The sequence below is a fragment of the Bison bison genome, unplaced genomic scaffold (genome assembly GCF_000754665.1).
Source record: "Bison bison bison isolate TAMUID 2011002044 unplaced genomic scaffold, Bison_UMD1.0 scf7180017864171, whole genome shotgun sequence".
NCBI classification, from domain to species: domain Eukaryota; kingdom Metazoa; phylum Chordata; class Mammalia; order Artiodactyla; family Bovidae; genus Bison; species Bison bison.
Window position 1 is genome coordinate 897,160 of NW_011494743.1, and position 23,815 is coordinate 920,974.

Here is a 23,815-nt window from a genome sequence, read left to right on the forward strand (position 1 = left end):
TCTTATATAGCAAACTCACATCAGAAAAACTCATAGGATAAATCATTATGGAACAAGAACATGTACAATATATTATAAATGATAGGATATAGGTTGCACATCCATGCATAAATGAAAGGAACATGCATAATGAAAAGTTAGTAATAAGGTAGCTGTGTTCAGCCTACTGAAACAAAACCAAAGTGGGATCAAGTCTCATTTTATAAAGAAGGAGAAACTTAAATGGACTTGCCCATTAAAAAGTTTAGAAAAAGACAAACATATTTGAATTCATTTTTGTGAGAAATATAGTCAGTCAGTCAGTTCAGTCGCTCAGTCCTGTCCGACTCTTTGCAACCCCACAGACTGCAGCACGCCAGGCCTCCCTGTCCACCACCAACTACTGGAGTTTACTCAAACTCATGTCCATTGAGTCAGTGATGCCATCCAACCATCTCATCCTCTGTCGTCCCCTTCTCCTCCTGCCTTCAATCTTGCTTAGCATCAGGGTCTTTTCCAACGAGTCAGCTCTTCGTATCAGGTGGCCAAAGTATTGGAAGTTTCAGCTTCAACTTCAACATCAGGCCTTCCAATGAACACCCAGGACTGATCTCCTTTAGGATGGACTGATTGGATCTCCTTGCAGTCCAAGGGACTCTCAAGAGTCTTCTCCAACACCACAGTTCAAAAGCATCAATTCTTTGGTGCTCAGCTTTGTTTATAGTCCAACTCTCACATCCATACATGACTACTGGAAAAACCATAACCTTGACAGGATGGACCTTTAAGTGATGTCTTTGCTTTTTAATATGCTATCTAGGTTGGTCATAACTTTCCTTCCAAGGAGTTAAGCGTCTTTTAATTTCATGGCTGCAGTCACCATCTGCAGTGATTTTGGAGCCCAAGAAAATAAAGTCTGCCATTGTTTCCCCATCTATTTGCCATGGGACCGGATGCCATGATTTTCATTTTCTGAATGTTGAGCTTTAAGCCAAACTTTTCTCTCCTCTTTCACTTTGATCAAGAAGCTCTTTAGTTCTTCTTCACTTTCTGCCATAAGGGTGGTGTCATCTGCATATCTGAGGTTATTACTATTTCTCCCGGCAATTTGGATTCCAGCTTGTGCTTCATCCAGCCCAGCATTTCTCATGGTGTACTCTGCATAAAAGTTAAATAAGCAGGGTGACAATATACAGCCTTGACGTACTCCTTTCCCTATTTGGAACCATTCTGCTGTTCCATGTCCAGTTCTAACAGTTGCTTCCTGACCTGCATACAGGTTTCTCAAGAGGCAGGTCAGGTGGTCTGGTATTCCCGTGTCTTTAAGAATTTTCCACAGTTTTTTTGTGATCTACACAGTCAAAGGCTTTGGCATAGTCAATAAAGCAGATGTTTTTCTGGAAGTCTCATTTTTTTTAATCCAAAGGATGTTGGCAATTTGATCTCTGGTTCCTCTGCCTTTTGTAAATCCATCTTGAACTACCAGAAGTTCACGGTCACGTACTGTTGAAGCCTGGCTTGGAGAATTTTTAGCATTACTTTACTAGCGTGTGAGATGAGTGTGCACACATTATGAAGCTTTACGAGCGTTTATTTTGTGCCAGGGACTGTTCCAAACTCTTTCATCGTTGTTTGACTTACTCTTCACATCGTCTGGTTATTTCTCATCCTAGTTTAGAGCCAGGAGGCCCATAACAGAGCTGGTAATTGATGGAGGCAGGGGAGATCTTAAGAGTTCCAATCTAGAGCCCAGCCTTAACCCCCATGCTGCTCCCTGAACAATTCAATCTCATCTTAATATAGTTTCAAGCCCCATGGGCATGTCCATTAGTGCGGTGATTAAACCTTCCAAAACCTGATTCAAAACAAAAACGTGACAGGAAAGGCAGACGTATTCTCTAGAGACATTTTAAATATTAAGCAGGAGACAAAAGTATTCCTCTGAACTTTTATCAGAATACTCAATGAGCTTCCCATCTTTCTCTTTCTCCTCTTTCTTAAAATAAAATCTTAATGTTTCGGCCTCCCCTGAATACAACTGACAGTCACATAGACGATTAAGAGGCCTGGGACACCAGGGGCTCTGGAGGACAGGGGCAGCACACCCACCTGGGTGGCGCCGCCCATGCTGTGCTCCTGAGGTGAGACGGACACAAGGCCCGCAAGGCGCTCACGCCTGCATCAGGCTCGTGGCTGACGTGGTGGAGTCCAAGTATGTAGGACTTCAAATCCCCTACTGGTGTTTCTGAACACCCCTTTCACTATCCTAATGTGAATCCACAGGTTATGTAAATCACATGTTCCAAAGTAAAATAGTATAATGTCATAACTAACATAAGGAACAAACAAAAGTACCTTAAATAGATATTGAAATAAATATTCAGAATCAACAAGAAGACACACAAAAAAACAATTCCCCAAATTTCTAAAATGCCCCTAGACCACTGGGCTAGGAAAAGAACAAAAACAGTAAGAGAGTATTTTTAAACACAGACACACACTCTTGAGTGGAGGCAGGAAAACGCTCTTACAGCAGACAGCACACGGAGAGCACAACTATAAGAAAAGGCACAACTCACGCTGAGCTTTGAAAGAACAGCAGAGAAACAGGAAGGTTTTCCAAACAATAGGAGTGTTTCCATGAAAAGCACAGTTAGTGATGTGAAGGTCACAGAACTGATGCTGGAGAGATCAGACCTGCCTTAAGGAGCCAGAGCAAACAAAACTGAGTGGGCAACTCACCGTTTTCTTTGTTCTCCCCACCCTCAATGCCCACAAAATCTCAGGGCTCTGTAGCTGGGGATAATACATTGACAAAAAATATTTCTTCCCTCAAGTAAATGTAAACAGAACTTTCAAATGAAGCTTCCAAAACCTTAAGCACTTTTTTCCATCTCACTCCCAAAGGTTATCAGATTCACTGTGGGAAATCAGAAACCTTACAGCAAGTCCAGAAAACACAGGAAGAAGTGCTCCATATGTGCCTAGTGGAAGACAGACCAAACCCCGTCATTGGCTATTACTAAAAAAAAATCCATAATAAAATTAATCACTAAAAACAAAAAAGAAAAGCACACCTGAGATATGCTCATTACCCATCATGCAATGTGATGCGTGTTTATTACACTCCACATTGTAAGATTCTCACTCTAAACAGATGTGTCTTAAAATAGGGACTATACTGGACCAGCCTATCTTAAAGGGCTTTAATTTCATTATTTCTTAAGTATCACAAAATCATGGTGAAACACACACTGTTTTGTTTCATTTTCTTCTCTCACTGTTTCCTCTTTTCTGTCTCCTGCTTACTAAAGCACAGGAAAATCAGGAGGCAGCAAACAGAAATTACTTGCTTTTTCCCCATCCCCTCTCGTGTAGGGGGGGCTCTTCTAATACCAAAGTAAAGACAATATTCAACGACTGATTCAGTAGACTTTTATTGCTCTTTCAACTTCAATAACATCTCCAAAAAATAGTTTTCTTCTAATCTTATGAAACAGATTTGAAAAGCAAGATTATTCACATTCTAGACTGGTAGATACTTGTACTTCATATAGATTAAAAATATCAGTTCTACATTTTAAATGTTTAATTTACTTTGGATTTTATTATAATAGAAAATATCATTGTATTGATAATTATAAAAGTCATAAAAATTTGAACTGTACTGTTCTTATTATACCAAGCTATCAAATACTGTATAAATGAACAATAAATTCAATTTCTATTTATTTAAACGGAGTAAACACTGGAAGATAAACCCCCCCAAAACAAAACAAAAAATACCTTTTAATATGAAAGTAACAAAAGGAAAACCACAACAATCAATCAATGCACAAAAATCTGATTAAAAAAACAACAATTACTCTAAGTCAACTGCAGAAGTCAATCTATGCTAATTAAATTAAAAAATTATCTTTAGATGATTCCATTTCCAACTATTGACACTTACATTATTTTTTTTTTTTTACATTACTTTTTAAAGTTAGAAAAGTACCAACTTTACATTAAAATTGCCAAGTTCTGAATTATGAACACTATTTAAAATTTTGAATGTCCTTAAAGTCTTTAACTTTCTAAAAAAATAAATAGTTGTTGGACTAAACCAAAAAACAGTTCACATAGTTCTATTGCATATGATAACAATGATGTGATCTACATAAATAAATTTAAAACATTAAATTATTTAATTTAAACATTTTTGAATCACAATGTTATATCAATGGCTTATACATCCGAAATCTGAGCACTTTAAAACAGGATTCACATGTTATACTGTTGAGCACATTTACATAACTGTTGTACATGATACAATCCTTTAAAAACGGCAAGCTCTGGTGTCATACCTCTGTTTCAGAAACCACTTTTCTTTTTACAGAATTCTGAACCTACTTTTTGCAAAAGGAAAAGGTTAGAAAGCTATTACATATATACATAAACTTTGGGTATATGGAAGAAACAGAAATGGTTTTTTAAATGGATAAAGGAAAAGTTAGTAATTTTGAGTGGTAAAGAAATCTGCTTTATAAATACATGCATTAGCACATAAAAAATTGTCCTACACATTTTATAGACTTGGCAAATATGAACAATGATATGCCACAGCTTTTTAAAACAAATGGAGAGATTTATGATTGACCACATCATTCACACAGGCACACTCACACAGACAACAGCCATTAGACAGATCACGCACCTCACTTTGTGTATCTAATATTAGAGAATATAGAGCATCATTCTTCTATCACAAGGAAGTAACTAGAGTTCATTGTCTTCCCCAAAGCTGCAATATTAGAGTGAAATAGTATTCAAAAGAAACTAAATTTCAGATGGTCAACATGAGGATGTTATTAGTCTCTGTAAACAGATGTCTATAATAAATAAAACCGGTGGAAGAAAGAGTGTCCTGAGCGGCCCCACAGCCCAGGTACTCAGCAGCTCTGAGCTCTATCCTGGAGACCAAGGCATCTGAGGAAGTGCAGGGCTGTTTCTATGACTTTATTTTATAAATGGAATATGCACAGGTTTATTAATACTTTTGCACCTTGAGGTAAATCAGTACATAGCAATCACTACTGCTCATCTATACACGTTTAAGGCAACATTTAAAAATCAATATAAGTATAAATAAAAGTTTTCACTATCTTTCAAAGAATGCTATCCATGATGGTTATTTTCCAAAAACGGTGGGAAAATATCATAGCCACATAAAACAAGCTATTACTTAAACATGAATTAGCTTTGCTTTTCAATGGAGTAGTCATATCGGATCATTTGGTAAGTCAAGTAGTCAAAAGAAAGCAGAAACTATTTTACAATTAAAACAGTAAAAACATGGAGTGCAAAGCATTCTGTAAGTCATGGTTTTTCTGGCACTGGATAGCCAGTTTTCATAATTAAATAAAATCACATAAACACTATGATCCCAAGGAGGTTTCAGTTTAAATTTTAAAATATACTTCCTGTAAAATAAGCACACTTTGTTAACCCTGTGACGTCCAGACCCAAGGAAATGATGTGAGGAAATCATCTTGTTCAGGTTAATCAGGGCAGTTTACAAAATTGTAGCAGCAAATACTGGGGTCTTTGGAAAGGATTATGCTGCTATGAACAAAAAGGACTCACTTCACTGGAAGCTCGTAACAGTAACAAGCACCATGGGTACCACTCTCTCACCAAGTACCACAGCATCTCTCTTCTTCAGGCAGCGCCAAAAGATGCCAGCTACACTTTCTAAAGAAAATTACATTTCCAGCCTCCCATGAGGCAGAAGGTGAATCCGTTATTTTAACTAGAATTGGGTAACATGGTCTTAGATGTGGAAATTTCATGTTAAGTAGTTTGGAATGGATTGCTAGAATTGCTAAAACATCAGCTTTGGGCATCGCTCATGATCTTCTGTAAGATCAACTCTTCATACTTTTGTACTTTGATTAGAACTGATTAAAGAGAGCACTGGGATTTCATTGAAATTTTCATCCTTACATTCATGTTATCATTTTCAGTATTTCAGTGGCTTCTCAATACTCGTTTGGTTTTTAGAAATCATCCTTTTGCCAAATCAGTTTCACAACCCCATTCATCCAGTCCTACAGGCTTAACAAGAACGATATTTATTTATTTCATATGGAGCTAAAAAGTATATAAAAGATGACTAAAAAGATTTGCTAGAAGTTAAAAAGACAGCTCAGAAAACCAAAATCTAAATAAAACACACAAACACAAACTAGGAAGAATGTCATCAATCTGAGCTATACACATAGTAAGTCTAAATTTCTTTTAAAATACAAATATGGCAGTGCTTTATATCAAAGATGTAAAATCTATCAACTGCTTTCAGATAATAAACCATAAACGCAAGTGAGCACCAACTGTCTACATTAAATTTACTCTATATGTGTCATCTTTTCAAATGTTTATATAACATTTAAGCATCATATCAATTAAAATAAATTAAATATCTTAAAATGAAATCACAGATAACAATCTATTAAACATTACCTATACAACAGAAAGAACAACGTAAAGAGAAAACGAAAGGTAATTCTTAAGAAAGTAATACTGATCGTTAACCCACTTAAGAGAATTCTGACTCCTGATTAATTATACTTACAGAAAAATAATCAAGAACTTGAACCTGATACAAACTAACCACATTTTACATAAAAGACATCAAAAGTAGAGAACAGAGTGGGCATATGGGGCTCTAAAAGGGTATTAGGATATAGAAAAAAATTCTATAAAGGCAACAAAGTTTAACTAGTTTAAACTGGTATTTTATAGCTTTTAAAATTCATTAACTAATGACTGGTACCAGGGTTAAATTATAAAATCACTTGCAATTTTACTTGTTTATCAGAATGGAAAACTAGATGTGGGCGTTTTAAGGTTTAAAATACATTTCAAAAATATAAAGGTCAAAACTGTAGGTCTTCTCTAGAAAGCTTCCACTGTTGTAGCTCTGCAGCCAGAAGGTTCCCATAAACCGTGAAACGTGATGGGCGCGTACAGGACGAGGGACGCAGTGGCATCCGCGCCCCCACACAGGCAGAGCGCCCTGCTCTCCCCTCAGCGCGCTAGCAGAAGGGAAGTCATATGGGAACATTTCTAGCAACTCAAGGAAAAAATTTAAAAATATGGACAAAACACATATCACTTAAGGTTGGTATGAACTGCCACTGATTTAAATAGATTTAAAGATTATTTTTTTTAAAGAACAGATTTAAAGAAAAGTAGAGTGAATGCATTTTCCCACATTTTTCTACTGCAGAACAGAAAAAAAACTTCCAACAGAAAAATAAATATTTGATTAGTAAGAACCATGTACCTCACTTCCAAGAGACCATTTCATTATAAACACAGTCTCCATGGTGCTCCTAACAAACTTCAGACACTACTTCAAAAAAAAAAACACCAAAAACCCAGTAGTCACGCATAAGGGGCATGACATACAATATTGTTATATATAGCAACACAAAACACACACATTATATATACACACACATATATGTATATGTATCTAATCTATCTGTATATATAATTCTTCTTGGTTCAAATCTATAATGAAGTTTCAGCATCCAGGTATTTCTTTCTTGGTTCATCTTCAAAATTTATTTTCACACTTACAGGTTTTTCAGGGCTATTTAAAACAAAGAATGAGAATAAGTAATTTTGAAATGGTCAAATATTACATTCACACATGGCCAACAGTAAATATCCATAATACCTTTGACATGGCTATTCATACTATAAACATACCAGCTGCCATTACTATCTTACTGCTTTCTTTTCATATCAGTAAACTTTGATGCCCAAAGGCAAATATTAAAAAGTCTTAGCTTTTTAATATATATTTTTGCCACTGAAATTCACATTTTCTTATAACTCAAAATTGGTTAGGGTATGAAGACTACGCCTGACTTAATAGTTTTACTTTATATATGAACAGTTGTAACACTTGACTTTTACTGACAAACATTTAATCAAATTTAAATAATTTAAACAACTATTTAAATATTTAATATTTTAAAAATTATTTAACCTTTGTCAGTATAAATAAACATCAGATAATTTCCTGCAAAATGGAACAAATTTCCAAACCTTATCTCCCCAAAGTTCACAAATACAAGATTCTACATTTTCAAGTTAATATCAAAAACAATGATTCTGTGTACATGAATTTAACTGATTAATTATAATAAGAATATCTGGGCTTTGAACATTTTTCAAAATATAGAAACATGCTATGGTTTTCTGCCTTCTCCAGACAAAACTGAAGAAGACACCTCAAACATTCTTATGTTGAACAACATAACAAAACATTCTCTTTCCTCCTAAGCTATTTTGAATTGAGGGGCAACCTGAATGAAAGGCAGAAGTACTTACAAAAGACAAAATAATATTAGTCTAAGGTCTTTATACTAACATTGTGGGCCAGGGGTACTGACAGGAGTTGAAAATTACTAAAAATTACTAAAAGAGTATCTAGTGAAATTTGGGCTGCATGAAATAATCCAAAATGACAAAAAGTTTAACTTTAAAACTTTTGAGATCATATATAAAAGTGAAGGAAACAGTCTAGCTTAGAGAATTAAAACTCAAGAAATGATGGGAGAAAAGCAAAAAAAAAAAATCTGGTAACAAAGATTAAGCAGAAGCAAAGTTCTAAAGGAGGCAGGGAAAGATGGAGAAAAACCTGTGACTGCTTGCCGGGAAGTTTTAATCTGACATCCAAGCTGCAAATACAGTCTAATAAAGCATATATGTCTAATACAGTGTCTGGAACAAAGTATACACAAAATAAGTTTCTGTTGACTCTGAAAGACTGAGTATTCTACAGGATAATACCTAATTTCTCCAGAGACATGAGGGGTTAAAGTACTAATGATTATCAAGTCAGAATTCCTAAAGTTTAGGTCTTAAAGTGAGGGAGAAAGAAAGAAAAAAAGAGTTATTACATAACAAGAAACATAAGGGGTTATGAAACAGTTGTGTAATACATGGTTCATTATAAAACTAAATGGCCTTTACCATCATGGATTAAATTTCTTACAAGTATCTCCTAGGAAAATGTTTACCTCATCAGAAGATAGAGTAGGCTGAAACAAAACAGAACAAGGTATATTTCTGGGGGGACCATCAGAGCATAACTGAGGCAGCATTCTATTTTAGTATTCAACCCTTAGTAATTTTTTTTCTTTGTGTGGTTTCTGATCTTTTATATATTTATTCCATATGTATATATTTATTTTTATTACAATATAATGCCAATTCTTTTTTTTGAAGTAGGCAACTATAAACTTAAAAAAAAAAAAAAAAAATCAGTACCCATATCTGCTCCAGGACACAGTAAAATGATGGACAGATGAAGAAGGAAAGAGGAAGAAAAAAATGTTGGTTTTGTTAAGTAAGGAGAATATAAATTACGTAAATTGAGTTAAATTGAATGGTTTCCTAAATAGCTATCCATAAGTAAACTAGAAGTCGCTACAGTTAGAAAATGCATAAATTGTCACAGCTACCTCGTGTTAGGTCTGGTTACTTTGGCATTCTCAGTGTTCATGGACAGTGCCTTCCACTGTGCAGTTTTGGCCATTTCATCTGATATGTTAACAACTGAGGGATCAACACTGAAGAACAAACACACTTTCTGGTTAGTATTCAGTACTTGCAAAAGCATTAATACTGTCATTCTTATTATCTACATAATATTTGCTTTCATCAACTTAAAATGGAGAAAACTCTTTGCCATGCACTTAAACCAAGGTCCAGCAAGATATCAGTACTTTGAGTTCTATTATAAAGGTCTCATAGGGAACTGCATCTTTCCTTATAATCAAAACTAGGAATGAGACTAATTAACTTGGCAATGATACTCAAAGGTGATTATCTTGGCTATAAGTATACTATTAAAATAACGCGAAAGAATATATTAATGTGCTTTTAAATATAAAAAGTGATACAGCATCAAGTCAATTAGAAAACTTTTATAATCTGCACAAATTCCAGTTGCAGCAAACAACTATCCGAAGTACATAAAGAAAAGTAACAACTAGGACTTAAAACATTTTTTTCAAAGTTTTTACAAATCATTAAAAAGAATTCTGGGAAATGGGATGCTTTAAAATTAGAAATTAAAATACTTCAACAGATAAAATACCAAAAAGGTTTGTCAGTACCACTTTTAGCTGGTTATTACAATATCAGTAATATGGTAGCCTCAAAGTGTTACTATTAATATATAAAATTTATCAAAATCCAAAGAACAAAATACTTCCTTTCATTGTAAGAAACAAATGTAATTATACTGTGTCTCTATGAAATACTGCAAAAATTACCTCAAGGCCCCAAGTCCAGTAATGAAGACATCCATAAGTAACTTGGGGCTTAAGGTTGTCAGTCCCAAGTAACAAGAAAGTACTAGGAAGTTAATAGAAACACACTTGCAAGTCCTTTTTCTTCACCCAAACAAAAATATTTCATGCAAACAAACAACGAATACAAATGTCAAAACAGATGTTAAATTACACTGTGGTGGCAGCCAGGTTATAAAGGGCTATAGAGCAGGCCTTTGTTCACACGTTAAGTCTGCACATCATTGATGATGGAAGACCGCAGAAATGAGTGACAGAATCTCTGGAAAGTCTCCAAGGCTGCTTTACCAAGTTTTTACAAGCGCACACATCTGGACACCCAGATTCACCATGGCAGTACCTGAAACCCGGTCTACCCCAAGAAAATGTTTCTTTGCTCAGTTGCCAACTTCCAATAATTGAAAAGAGAAATTCCTGAAACACTTTCTAGGTTCTAAATGTTTCTTCCCTACTTTCCCATTAGTAGAAATTGAGACTCCCTCTCTGAAGAAAGTAGACACTTTGTTTACCTCCAAAGTAAGAACTAGATAGAAAAAATTTTGTCTACATTCAATAAATTATTTTCATATTTTGTAGACTTTACAGTTTCCAAATGCTTTCCTATGTTGCTAAGTTATCTTACTTCATTTTTATGGCATATAATCCAAATCTTGGAGAAGGGAATGGCTACCCACTCAAAGTATTTGTGCCTGGAGAATTCCACTGTAACCCAGCGGGCTACAGTCCACGAGGTTGCAGAGTCGGACATGACTAAGTGACTAACACACACACACACAAACAAATCCAAAGCAGGCAGACTTAAAGTTCTGGCAGACAAACAGGTCAGCCAATTCCTGGCATTCTGGATGTTCAAGTTTTAAGCAAAATGGCATTAATCATGGCTCATGTCATGATTAGACAAAGTAAATATATGTATGTATACCCATTCTTTTTGTTAAATATCAGAAAGTATAAGTATGGACTCCACTTATATTTGTCAAGGTCCATGTGTGATCACAGTAAGGAAAAGCTAATGTAGGTCCTACAGAAATTAAGTGGCCAACATCTCAGCAAACTGCTGAGTCACCAGTAACTACCATGGCAGTTCCTATATTCTTTTTGTACCTCCCTGGAGGCTAAGACGCTGAAGAATCTGCCTCCGATGCAGGAGACCTGAATTTTATCCCCGGGTTGGGAAGATCCCCTGGAGAAGGGAAAGGCAACTCACTCAAGTATTCTTACCTGGAGAATTCCATAGACAGAGGAGCCTGGTGGGCTACAGTCCATGGGGTTGCAAACAGTCAAATATGACTAAGCAACTAAGACTTTCACTTGCACCCTCTTTTTAGCACAAAGTCAATACATTGATTCATTTAATAAACATTTACAGAATCTAGAGAAGCAGAGCACTATACATGGATATATCAAAATGTCTATACTTGGCATTTAAGATATATACAAATTTGAGGGAAAATCATGAAAGGATACCCATGATAAAAATTAATAGTAAAAAGTATTAGAGAAAAATTATTTGTGAATTCATTTTCAAAACTAATCAACACATAGAGTCCAAATGTGACCTCTGTAAAAACTATAAAGTTAAAAATGAAAAAAGGTTGAAGCAAGATAATTAGATATTAACAATATTTTCCATTAACTGGTCAAGGAAGGAACCTATATACCTTCTAAAACTGAATTTTGTACTATATATGGCTATTTGTAAACAGAATAAATATACAGATGAATCAGATGTGTAAATAAATCATAGTTCCAAACTCATTCTATGAGGCCACCATCACCCTAATACCAAAACCTGGCAAAGATGCCACAAAAAAAGAAAACTACATAGAGGCCAATATCACTGATGAACATAGATGCAAAAATCCTTAACAAAATTCTAGCAATCAGAATCCAACAACACATTAAAAAGATCATATATCATGAACAAGTGGGCTTTATCCCAGGGATGCAAGGATACTTCAATATCTGCAAATCAATCAATGTAATACACCACATTAACAAACTGAAAAATAAAAGCCATATGATTATCTCAATAGATGCAGAGAAAGCCTTTGACAAAATTCAACATCCATTTATGATAAAAAACTCTCCAGAAAGCAGGAATAGAAGAAACATACCTCAACACAATAAAAGCTATATATGACAAACCCACAGCAAACATTATCTTCAGTGGTAAAAAATTGAAAGCATTTCTCCTAAAGTCAGGAACAAACAAGTGTGCCCACTTTCACCACTACTATTCAACATAGTTTTGGAAGTTTTGGCCACAGCAATCAGAGCAGAAAAAGAAATAAATTTGTAATCCAAATTGGAAAAGAAGAAGTAAAACTCTCACTGTTTGCAGATGACATGATCCTCTACATAGAAAACCTTAAAGACTCCACCAGAAAATTACTAGAGCTAATCAATGAATATAGTAAAGTTGCAGGATATAAAATCAACACACAGAAATCCCTTGCATTCCTATACACTAATAATGAGAAAACAGAAAGAGAAATTAAGGAAACAATTTCATTCACCATTGCAACAAAAAGAATAATACTTAGGAATATATCTACCTAAAGAAACAAAAGACCTATATATAGAAAACTATAAAACACTGGTGAAAGAAATCAAAGAGGACACTAATAGATGGAGAAATGTACCGTGTTCATGGATTGGAAGAATCAATATAGTGAAAATGAGTATACTACCCAAAGCAATCTATAGATTCAATACAATCCCTATAAAGCTACCAAAGGTATTTTTCTCAGAGCTAGAACAAATAATTTCACAATTTGTATGGAAATACAAAAAACATTGAATAGCCAAAGCAATCTTGAGAAAGAAGAATGGAACTGGAGGAATCAACCTGCCTGACTTCAGGCTCTACTACAAAGCCACAGTCATCAAGACAGTATGGTACTGGCACAAAGACAGAAATGTAGATCAGTGGAACAAAATGGAAAGCCCAGAGATAAATCCACACACCTATGGACACCTTATCTTTGACAAAGGAGGCAAGAATATACAATGGAGAAAAGACAATCTCTTTAACAAGTGGTGCTGGGAAAACTGGTCAACCACTTGTAAAAGAATGAAACTAGAACACTTTCTAACATCATACACAAAAATAAATAAACTCAAAATGGATTAAAGATCTAAACGTAAGACCAGAAACTATAAAACTCCTAGAGGAGAACATAGGCAAATCACAGCAGGATCCTCTATGACCCACCTCCCAGAATATTGGAAACAAAAGCAAAAATAAACAAATGGGACCTAATTGAAATTAAAAGCTTCTGCACAACAAAGGAAACTATAAGCAAGGTGAAAAGACAGCCTTCAGAATGGGAGAAAATAATAGCAAATGAAGCAACTGACAAAGAATTAATCTCAAAAATATACAAGCAACTCCCGCAGCTCAATTCCAGAAAAATAAACGACCCAATCAAAAAATGGGCCAAAGAACTAAACAGACATTTCTCCAAAGAAGACGTACAGATGGCTAACAAACACATGAAAAAATGCTCAGCATCACTCATTATCAGATCAGATCAGATCAGATCAGCCGCTCAGTCGTGTCCGACTCTTTGCGACCCCATGAATTGCAGCACGCCAGGCCTCCCTGTCCATCACCAACTCCCGGAGTTCACTCAGACTCACGTCCATCGAGTCAGTGATGCCATCCAGCCTTCTCCTCCTGCCCCCAATCCCTCCCAGCATCAGTCTTTTCCAATGAGTCAACTCTTTGCATGAGGTGGCCAAAGTACTGGAGTTTCAGCTTTAGCATCATTCCTTCCAAAGAAATCCCAGGGCTGATCTCCTTCAGAATGGACTGGTTGGACCTCCTTGCAGTCCAAGGGACTCTCAAGAGTCTTCTCCAACACCACAGTTCAAAAGCATCAATTCTTCACAAATCAAAACCACAATGAGGTACCATTTCACGCCAGTCAGAATGGCTGCTATCCAAAAGTCTACACGCAATAAATGCTGGAGAGGGTGTGGAGAAAAGGGAACCCTCTTACACTGTTGGTGGGAATGCAAACTAGTACAGCCACTATGGAGAACAGTGTGGAGATTACTTAAAAAACTGGAAATAGAACTGCTATACGACCCAGCAATCCCACTGCTGGGCATACACACTAAGGAAACCAGAATTCAAAGAGACACGTGTATCCCCATGTTCATCGCAGCACTGTTAATAATAACTAGGACATGGAAGCAACCAAGATGTCTATCAGCAAATGAATGGATAAGAAAGCTGTGGTACATATACACAATGGAGTATTATCCAGCCATTAAAAAGAATACATTTGAATCAGTTCTAATGAGGTGGATAAAACTGGAGCCTATTATACAGAGTGAAGTAAGCCAGAAAGAAAAACACTAATACAGTATAATAACGCATATATATGGAATGTAGAAAGATGGTAACGATAACCCTGTATGCGAGACAGCAAGAGAGACAAAGATGTATAGAACAGTCTTTTGGACTCTGTGGGAGAGGGAGAAGGTGGGATCATTTGGGAGAATGGCATTGAAACATATATAATATCATATGTGAAATGAATCGCCAGTCCAGGTTCGATGCAGGATACAGGATGCTTGGGGCTGGTGCACTGGGATGACCCAGAGGGATGGTATGGGAAGGGAGGTGGGAGGGGGGTTCAGGATGGGGAACACGTGTACACCCATGGTGGATACATGTTGATGTATGGCAAAACCAATACAATATTGTAAAGTAATTAGCCTCCAATTAAAATAAATAAATTTATATTAAAAAAATAAAAAAATAAATCATAGAAGTTTTTAAAGCTAAAAAAAAGGCTTACATTTCCCAACCTATATATTTAGTTTGTAGATTTTAATACAAATCGCCAAAATCATGTATGATAAACATTAATTTTTCCCTAGTATGAGCCCTCACTGGCAATGGGCAGATGATACCTTTGAAAACTGAAGGAGAGTTCCAGGGCCTCTAAACACTCACCTGTGGGAAGGTCGTCCACAAGCGTTATTTTCTAGCACACACCAACCTCCGTCATAATGAGGGCAAGGGAAAAAAATAAAGTTGTACTACTGAGAGCATGGGAGTATCCTAAGACTGGGTTTAAACTTCACTGAAACAGAAGGAGTGAGAACGACAGGACAATCTGTGTTGGACGTGGAAGCCAAGGTCTCTCCCTGCCCGCTGCATTCTGCTGCTGTCAGCAGGAGGGGAAGGAGTGAGCAACTTCCTCTTCCACCTGCAGGAAGCCCTCCTTCAGCCTACACGTCAGGTGCAGTGTTTGTCATTGTTTAAAAAATAGGCATCATGACTTTAGAGACACACCGCATGGCTCATTTATCCAACTGTCGTGTAAATGAAGCACATTTTAAAATGCAAAGCTGCATCTCACCTGTATTTTAGCGCCTTTACTGGAATCTGCAGGAGGCTTCCCCCTTCAAATGGAAGGTGCACAGTGTCTTCACCAGCTTGGAGCATTCGTTCAGCTTCCTTGAAAAGAACAGACGGGTAGAGGTAACTTTTCGCAGAATATTTCCAGGACCAATTAATATATCAACATCTTAAAGAATCAGACAACCAAACTGACAATATTTATTTAACTTGCCATGACTGAAAATTTCATTATTATGAACACATACTTGTAACACAAGGTGAAAACAATCACTTGTAAAGATTAATTTTTAAGGGTTATACCTTCCAGCTATGGGAGTTAATCATTAGTACTATTTAAATATCAATTTAGCTACATGAATTTTATTTTTAAAATTTACTACTATTAGCATTACTTTTGGCGACTCCACATAGCACAAGGGATCCTAGTTCTCTGACTATTCAAAGTGCAGAGTCCTAACCATTGGACTGCCAGGAAAATCTCCATAAATTTTATTATCAACTATTACACAGGTACACAATGAGAGGGGGGCTTCCCAGGTGGCACAAGTGGTAAAGAATCTGACTGCCAAGGCAGGAGACACAAGAGATGCGGGTTCAATCCCTGGGTTGGAAAGATCCCCTGGAGAAGGAACTGGTAACCCACTCCAGTATTCTTGCCTAGAAAATTCCATGGACGGGGAGCCTGGCCAGGTATAGTCCATGGGGCTGCAAAGAGTCAGGCATGTCTGAGCACGTACACACCATGTACAATGAGCAACAAAATCTTGTGAAATCTCATGGCTCTCATTACAATACAATATAAGCAAAAACCTCACTTGGATAAGGTGGGGGTTTCTCAGTCTCAGCAACACTGACATTTAGAGCCAAACAACTGCTTGTCCTGGGAGCCAGTCCTGTCTATGGAGGATGTACAACAGGCCATACGTTGCCAGTAGCAGCCCCTTTTCTGACCATCCCCTCAAGTCGAGAACACCTAAGCTAAGAAACATGAACCCAAATCATGACACAACCCTAATGAGGATGGAGAGGGGGCAGTACAGGAGACACGGAGAGAGCACCCGTCTTATGAAAAGAAATCCCACAACTTGGGGGTGACCATGTACCTGGTTTTAACAAAAACAATGTAAGATTAAAAACCAATAAAGCCTACATTTCTCAGCACTCCCTGCAGCTCAGTGTGGTGCCAGTGGAACCTCCTGGATGCCGTTTCTGGGCAGCACGGTCGGACTGCTGCTGCCGCCTCCCACCGTCTCTGACTCCGCTGCAAACGCAGCCCACGCTCAGCAGCCACTCTGACCCACCACAGGATGCTGAGGATGCAAAGTCTACGCCGCGCTGGGAGAAACTAACAGAGTTCCTGACAACTGTGGAACCACCACACAAGGTCACTTAACTTTCAAGATCCCTTTCACAGGACAAAGAGAAAAACTCTTGTGTTTAAGGCAGCTCTGCTTTTGTTTTGTGATATGCAAATGACCTTATTCTAAGTGATATAGGAAGTAATGAGCAAGCAATTTTACCTAAGTATTTTATAAATAAATTATATCCTATTTGAAAAATCATCAAAAGCTTATGTTTACATATATATATACAGCCTTGAAGGAAACAAAATTCTTAAAAATTTTGGAGACTCAATTTAACTGTTTCACAATTAATATCCTCATTAAAAAGTCACAATTTTTATTTAAAAGTAAACATAAAACCAGTAATTTGCCATAAATCAGCACTGAATAATCAAACCATGAAAAAATGCCAACAAGTTTCTAAAAGCATGTGTCTGCAAATTTAATAAATGCTTTTTCATAAATACTATGCAACACAAGTTATAAATTGTGCTGATTTCTATCAAAAATTAGGGGGAAAAAAAACAGCAATTTTGAGATCTATTTAACTTTCTATACAACATTTAAAAATGTATTATCTTATCTTTGATTTTCAAACAATATTCTGACTGGGAAAATGAACTGAGGCACTGAAATTAACAGAATCATCTATGCTACATAACTCAAGTGTGCCCTTTGTAATTGGTTGCCGTACTGAGCTGGTTGTTAAAACATTCAAATTCAGTATAGAGTATTCATGTAAATCTCAGTATACAAATCAACTAAGGGTACATAATATTGAATATAAAAACTAAAATTTTACTACATTTTCTATAAAAAGGTATCTACTTAATGCCACCTTTTGTCCTTATATATGCCAGATTATTAAAATGCTGTTAAAATTAAAATGAATGCTAAAATGTACTCATGTACATTTAAGGTTATGTTAGATGGAAGACTGTGATGTAGAATTATTTTGTGTTACCTGGTAAATTCTTACGGCTATTGATTTATATACATATCATATGTAATTTTTCTAAAGTATCTCTGTGTAAAGGCCGAGGGCCAGTTGGTAAAATGGGTAAGAGCCTGTGTTTAGGACGGTCTACTTACTAGTCTCTCTCTCTGTTTCCTTATTTGTAAACTGGAAATAATAAAAGTATGAACACTTTTTAAAGTAATGCTCAAAATTCTCCAAGCCAGGCTTCAACGATATGTGAAACATGAACTTCCAGATGTTCAAGCTGGATTTAGAAAAGGCAGAGGAACCAGAGATCAAATTGCCAACATCTGCTAGATCAGAGAAAAAGCAAGGGAGGTCCAGAAAAACATCTATTTCTGCTTTATTGACTATGCCAAAGCCTTTGACTCTGTGGATCACAATAAACTGTGGAAAATTCTGAAAGAGATGGGAATACCAGACCACCTGACCTGCCTCTTGAGAAATCTGTATGCAGGTCAGGAAGCAACAGTTAGAACTGGACATGGAACAACAGACTGGTTCCAAATAGGAAAAGGAGTACGTCAAGGCTGTACACTGTCACCCCGCTTATTTAACTTATATGCAGAGTACATCATGAGAGATGCTGGGCTGGATGAAGCACAAGCTGGAATCCAAATTGCTGGGAGAAATATAAATAACCTCAGATATGCAGATGATACCACCCTTACGGCAGAAAGGGAAGAAGAACTACAGAGCTTATTGATGACAAAGGAGAGTGAAAAAGTTGGCTTAAAGCTCAACATTCAGAAAATGAAGATCATGGCATCAGGTCCCATCACTTCATGGCAAATAGATCGGGAAACAGTGACAGACTTTATATTTTGGGGGGCTCCAAAAACACTGCAGATGGTGACTACAGCCATGAAATTAAAAGATGCTTGCTCCTTGGAAGAAAAGCTATGACCAACCTAGACAGCATATTAAAAAGCAAAGACATTACTTTGCCAACAAAGGTCCGTCTAGTCAAGGCTATAATTTTTCCAATAGTCATGTATGGATGTGAGAGTTGGACTATAAAGAAAGCTGAGCACTAAAGAATTGATGCTTTTGAACTGTGGTGTTGGACAAGACTCTTGAGAGTCCCTTGGATTGCAAGGAGATCCAATCAGTCCACCCTAAAAGAAACCAGTCCTGAATATTCACTAGAAGGACTATGGCTGAAGCTGAAACTCCAACACTTTGGCCACCTAACACGAAGAGCTGACTCATTTGAAAAGACCCTGATGCTGGGAGGGATTGAAGGCAGGAAGAGAATGGGACGACAGAGGACGAGATGGTTAGATGGCATCACTGACTCAATGGACACATTGCTGCTGCTGCTGCTGCTAAGTCGCTTCAGTCATGTCCAACTCTGTGTGACCCCATAGGCAGCCCACCAGGCTCCCCCGTCCCTGGGATTCTCCAGGCCAAGAACACTGGAGTGGGTTGCCATTTCCTTCTCCAATGCATGAAAGTGAAAAGTGAAAAGTGAAAAGTGAAGTTGCTCAGTCGTGTCCAACTCTGTGCGACCCTGTGGACTGCAGCCCACCAGGCTCCTCCATCCAGGGGGACTTCCCGGGCAAGAGTACTGGAGAGGGTTGCCACTGCCCTCTCCGCAATGGATATGAGTTTGAGTAAACTCTGGGAGTTGGTGACGGACAGGGGGGCCTGGCGTACTGCAGTCCACGGGGTTGCAAAGAGTCAGACATAACCGAGTGACTGAACTGAATTGAACACTTTTTAATAATAAGGTTCTTAGGAGGACTGAAAGAGTTTATTCCCACTGAAGTGACTATAATAGTGTTTACTACTTGGTATAAAATATTAAACAGTCAGTTAATAGTGTACATTTGAAATTTTTTTTTTTTTTACCTCTTTCTCTTTTTTCTTTTTGTCGTCTTCTTTCTTTTTCTTACTTTCTGGCATGAGATCATCAAGCCAACTAAGCTCTCTCTTTGTGAAACACAGATCCATGAGTTTGCGAACAAAGACTAATGCAAGAACCTTTAAAAAAGTAAGTGAAAGAATATTCAGTAATATCTAAAAATATATAAATTATATCACCTGGAGAAAAAGTGTTTATCAAATCATAAATAAAAAAGCACTTCATATAGTTTATTTTAAAATTACTTTATACATCATCTTATTTCAAAGAAACCTAGTCATCTATTTATCTTTTTCAACTTTCTGCTCAAAGATATAAAGAAAATTATGTTTTTAGCCTTTTCCTATATAAGTCCCTTGAATTCTGTATAAAATTATAAAGCAGATTAAGCATAATGATTATCTTCACAAACAAGATTATTACTTTTTATGATGACTTTACATTATATAAGTAGATATAATATTTAAAATCTCTTCAACAAGGCATTAGAGAACCCACTTTCCAGCATTAGGTTTGACTCTACAAATTATGTTTGTGAAAAAGACACAATATTCTTTAGTTTGCTTTTCTTTGCTGCTAAGAGCTTCCCCAGTGGCTCAGCTGGTAAAGAACCTGCCTGCCAATACAGGAGCCACAGGAGATGCAGGTTCGATCCCTGGGTTGGGAAGATCCCCTGAAGAAGGAAATGACAACTCACTCCAGTATTCTTGCATGGAAAATCCCATGGCAGAGGAGCCTGGTGGGCTTAAAGGTTGAAGATGTTTTCAAATGTTCATTGGGAATTTGATTTTCTTTTTTTTTTTTTTACTTTTAATTTGTTATTTTATTTTTATTGTTATTTTATACTTGAGTAGAGTTGATTTACAATGTTGTATTATTTTCCAGTGTACAGCAAAGTGATTCAGTTATACATATACATGAATCTATTATTTTTTGGATTCTTCTCCCATATAGAATACTGAGTTATTCCCTGTACTATACAATAGGACCTTGCTGTTTCTCTATTTTATATACAGTAATGTATATATGTTAATCCCAAACTCCTAATTTATCCCTCCCCACCACCTTTCCCGTTTAGTAATGGTAAATTTGTTTTCTATGCTTGTGAGTCTGTTTCTGGTTTGTAAATAAGTTTCTTTGTATCTTTTTTTTTTTAATTTTTAAATTTTTTTTATTATTATTTTTTTTAGATTCCACAAATAAGTGATATCCTATGATATTTGACTGTCTCTGACTTACTTCACTTAGTATGATAATGTCTAGATTATCCATGTTTTTGCAAATGGCACTATTTTGTTCTTTTTATGGCTGAATAATATTCCATTGTTTATACACACCACATCTTCTTCTCCATTTCTCTGTCAATGGCCATTCAGGTTGTTTCCATGTCTTGGCTACTGTGAACAGTGCTGTTATGAACATAGGGGTGGCATGTACCTTTCTGAATTACAGCTTTTCTCTGGATATACGCCCAGGAGCGGGGCTGCTGGCTCCTACACAGCGCTGGTTTTTTAAGGAATCTCCGTAGTGCTCTCCGTAGTGGTTGCCTCAGTTTACATTCCCATCAACATTGCAGGGAGGTGCACTTCTTGCCACACCCTCTCCAGCACTCTTTGAAAATGTATTTATTTTTGGCCGTGCGGGGTCTCTGTTGCTGTGCGTGGGTTTTCTCTAGTTGTGGTGCTTGGGCTTCTCGCTGTAGTGACTTCTCTTGTTTGAGAAGCATGAGCTCCAGGGTGCGAGGGCTTCAGAAGTTGTGGCACATGAGTTTCAGCTGCTCTGCAACATGCGGCATCTTCCCAGACCACGGATTGAACCCATGTGCCCTGCACCGGCAGGTGAATTTTTTTTAAACCACTAGACCACCAGGGAAGTCCGCCAGCATTTATTGTTTGTAGACTTCTTGATGAAGGCCATTCTAACCAGTGTGAGAAGGCACCTCACTGTAGTTTTAATTTGCATTTCTCTAATAATTAGCTTCCCAGGTGGCGCAGTGGTAAGGAATCCATCTGCCAATGCAAAAGACGCCACGTTCAATCCCTGGGTAGGGAAGATCTCCTGGAACAGGAAATGGCAACCCACTCCCGTATTTTTGCTGGAAAAATTCAATGGCCAGAGGACCCTGCAGGCTATAGTCCACAGGGTCACAAAGAGTCGACACAAGTGAGGACCAGCGTGATAACTGGCGATGCTAAGCGTCTTTTCACATGCTTTTTGGCCATCGGTGACGTGTCTTCTTTGGAGAAATGTCTATTTAGATCCGGGTTCTTTGCTTCTTTGATATTGAGTTGCATGAACTGTTTGGGTACTCTGGAGGTTAACCCCTTGACAGTCACATCATTTCCTGATATTTTCTCCCATTCTGTGGGTTGTCTTTTTTGTTCTGTTTATGGTCTCCTTCACTGTTAAAAAGTCTGTAAGTTTGATTAGGTCTCATTTGTTCATTTGTTTTTATTTTCATTACTCTAGGAAGTGGATCTAAATAGACATTGCTGCAATTTATGTCAAAGAGTATTCTGCCTAGTTTTCCATCTTCTGTTCTTACTGTTTCTTACCTTTTGCCTTTTTTTCCAGTTGGTTTTCAACTGACGGCTGTTCATGAAATTCTAACAAGTTCTGTGTAGTTTGGATAGAAACTCTCTGTTTTATATGTAACGAATATTTTCTCCCAGTTCATAATCTGATTTTACTAAGGACATACAAAACAAATATCATGTGGTCAAAAATATCATCTTTCTTTCACTGTTAGATTTCCCTACCTTCTTTGAAAAATTATCTTCAACCACTCAATTATATGAATAGTTTTCTAAATTTTTACTATAACTTGTTTTAAAATTTAAATCATGAACTGATTTACTATTTCTTTCGGAATTTGATATTACATAGCAACTTTATTTGGGCTTCCCTTGTGGCTCAGCTGATAAAGAATCTACCTGCAATGTGGGGGGGACCTGGGTTTAATCCCTGGGTTGGGAAGATCCCCTGGAGAAGGGAAAGGCTACCCACTCTAGTATTCTGGCCTGGAGAATTCCATGGACTATACAGTCCATGGGGTCGCAGAGTTAGACATGACTGAGCAACTTTCACTCACTCACTCAGCAACTTTATTTAGCTCCCAGTATGCAGTCTAATCTTTTATTATTTTTCCATTTAAGTGAATTTACTGCCTTTAATGAAATATTCAGGTGGTAAATTCTCATACATTCTGATAAATTTCTGAAGTCATTAGTCCTGTTTTCAGATCTATTTGTCAATTCTTATGAGATTTCATACTGTGTTAGCCATGCTGACTTGATGGCAACTTGTAAATATTCAGTTATCAAAACACTATGGCATTAGCACAGAATCAAGGCCTTCAACCCTCAACCCAACCAGGAATTCTAATGACCTTTCTTGTGTTATTCTCTGATATTTATTGCAACTATATTTTCCTTTAGTATATAATTTACATATCTAAAAATATCATATATAGAGTTTGATGCTGCTGAAAACTACACATACTTTTGTAACCCACACCCCAATAGGACACAGAGTATTTCCACCATCCATGTTGTGGCTCTGGCATCTATTTTTCTCTATGAACTTTAAAATTACCCAGTTCTCACTGATACCACCCTTCTGCCCCTAAGACACAAATATACATGCAAATAAAATTAGTGAACTATATACTTAGAAGTGATATTTTAATAATACTAATAAGTACCCAAAACAAAGACTATGGTGTATGTTTCTATCTGTTCAGGTCTTAATTTTATGTCCTGCAATACTGTTAAGGGTCGACTTGTGTCCCTCTGGAAAACATTTAAGTACCAGCCCCTAGTACCTCATAATGAGACTTTATTTAGAAACAGGGTTGCTGCAGCTGTAATTAATTAAGAAGAGGTCACGCTG

General features: G+C 36.9%; 1 protein-coding gene across 1 annotated transcript in view; it reads right to left on the minus strand.

The window, feature by feature from the left end:
• Nucleotides 1–3,397: 3,397 nt before the first annotated feature.
• Nucleotides 3,398–23,815, minus strand: part of SLC4A7 (solute carrier family 4, sodium bicarbonate cotransporter, member 7) — an 88,804-nt gene continuing 68,386 nt past the window's right edge. Inside the window, exons 23-25 of the mRNA XM_010842154.1 lie at nt 19,912–20,043; nt 15,734–15,831; nt 3,398–7,618 (exon numbers count right to left, since the gene is read on the minus strand). Of these exons, the coding sequence (XP_010840456.1) occupies nt 7,537–7,618; nt 15,734–15,831; nt 19,912–20,043 (312 nt within the window). The 3' untranslated portion in view covers nt 3,398–7,536. The remainder of the gene's footprint in view (nt 7,619–15,733; nt 15,832–19,911; nt 20,044–23,815) is intronic.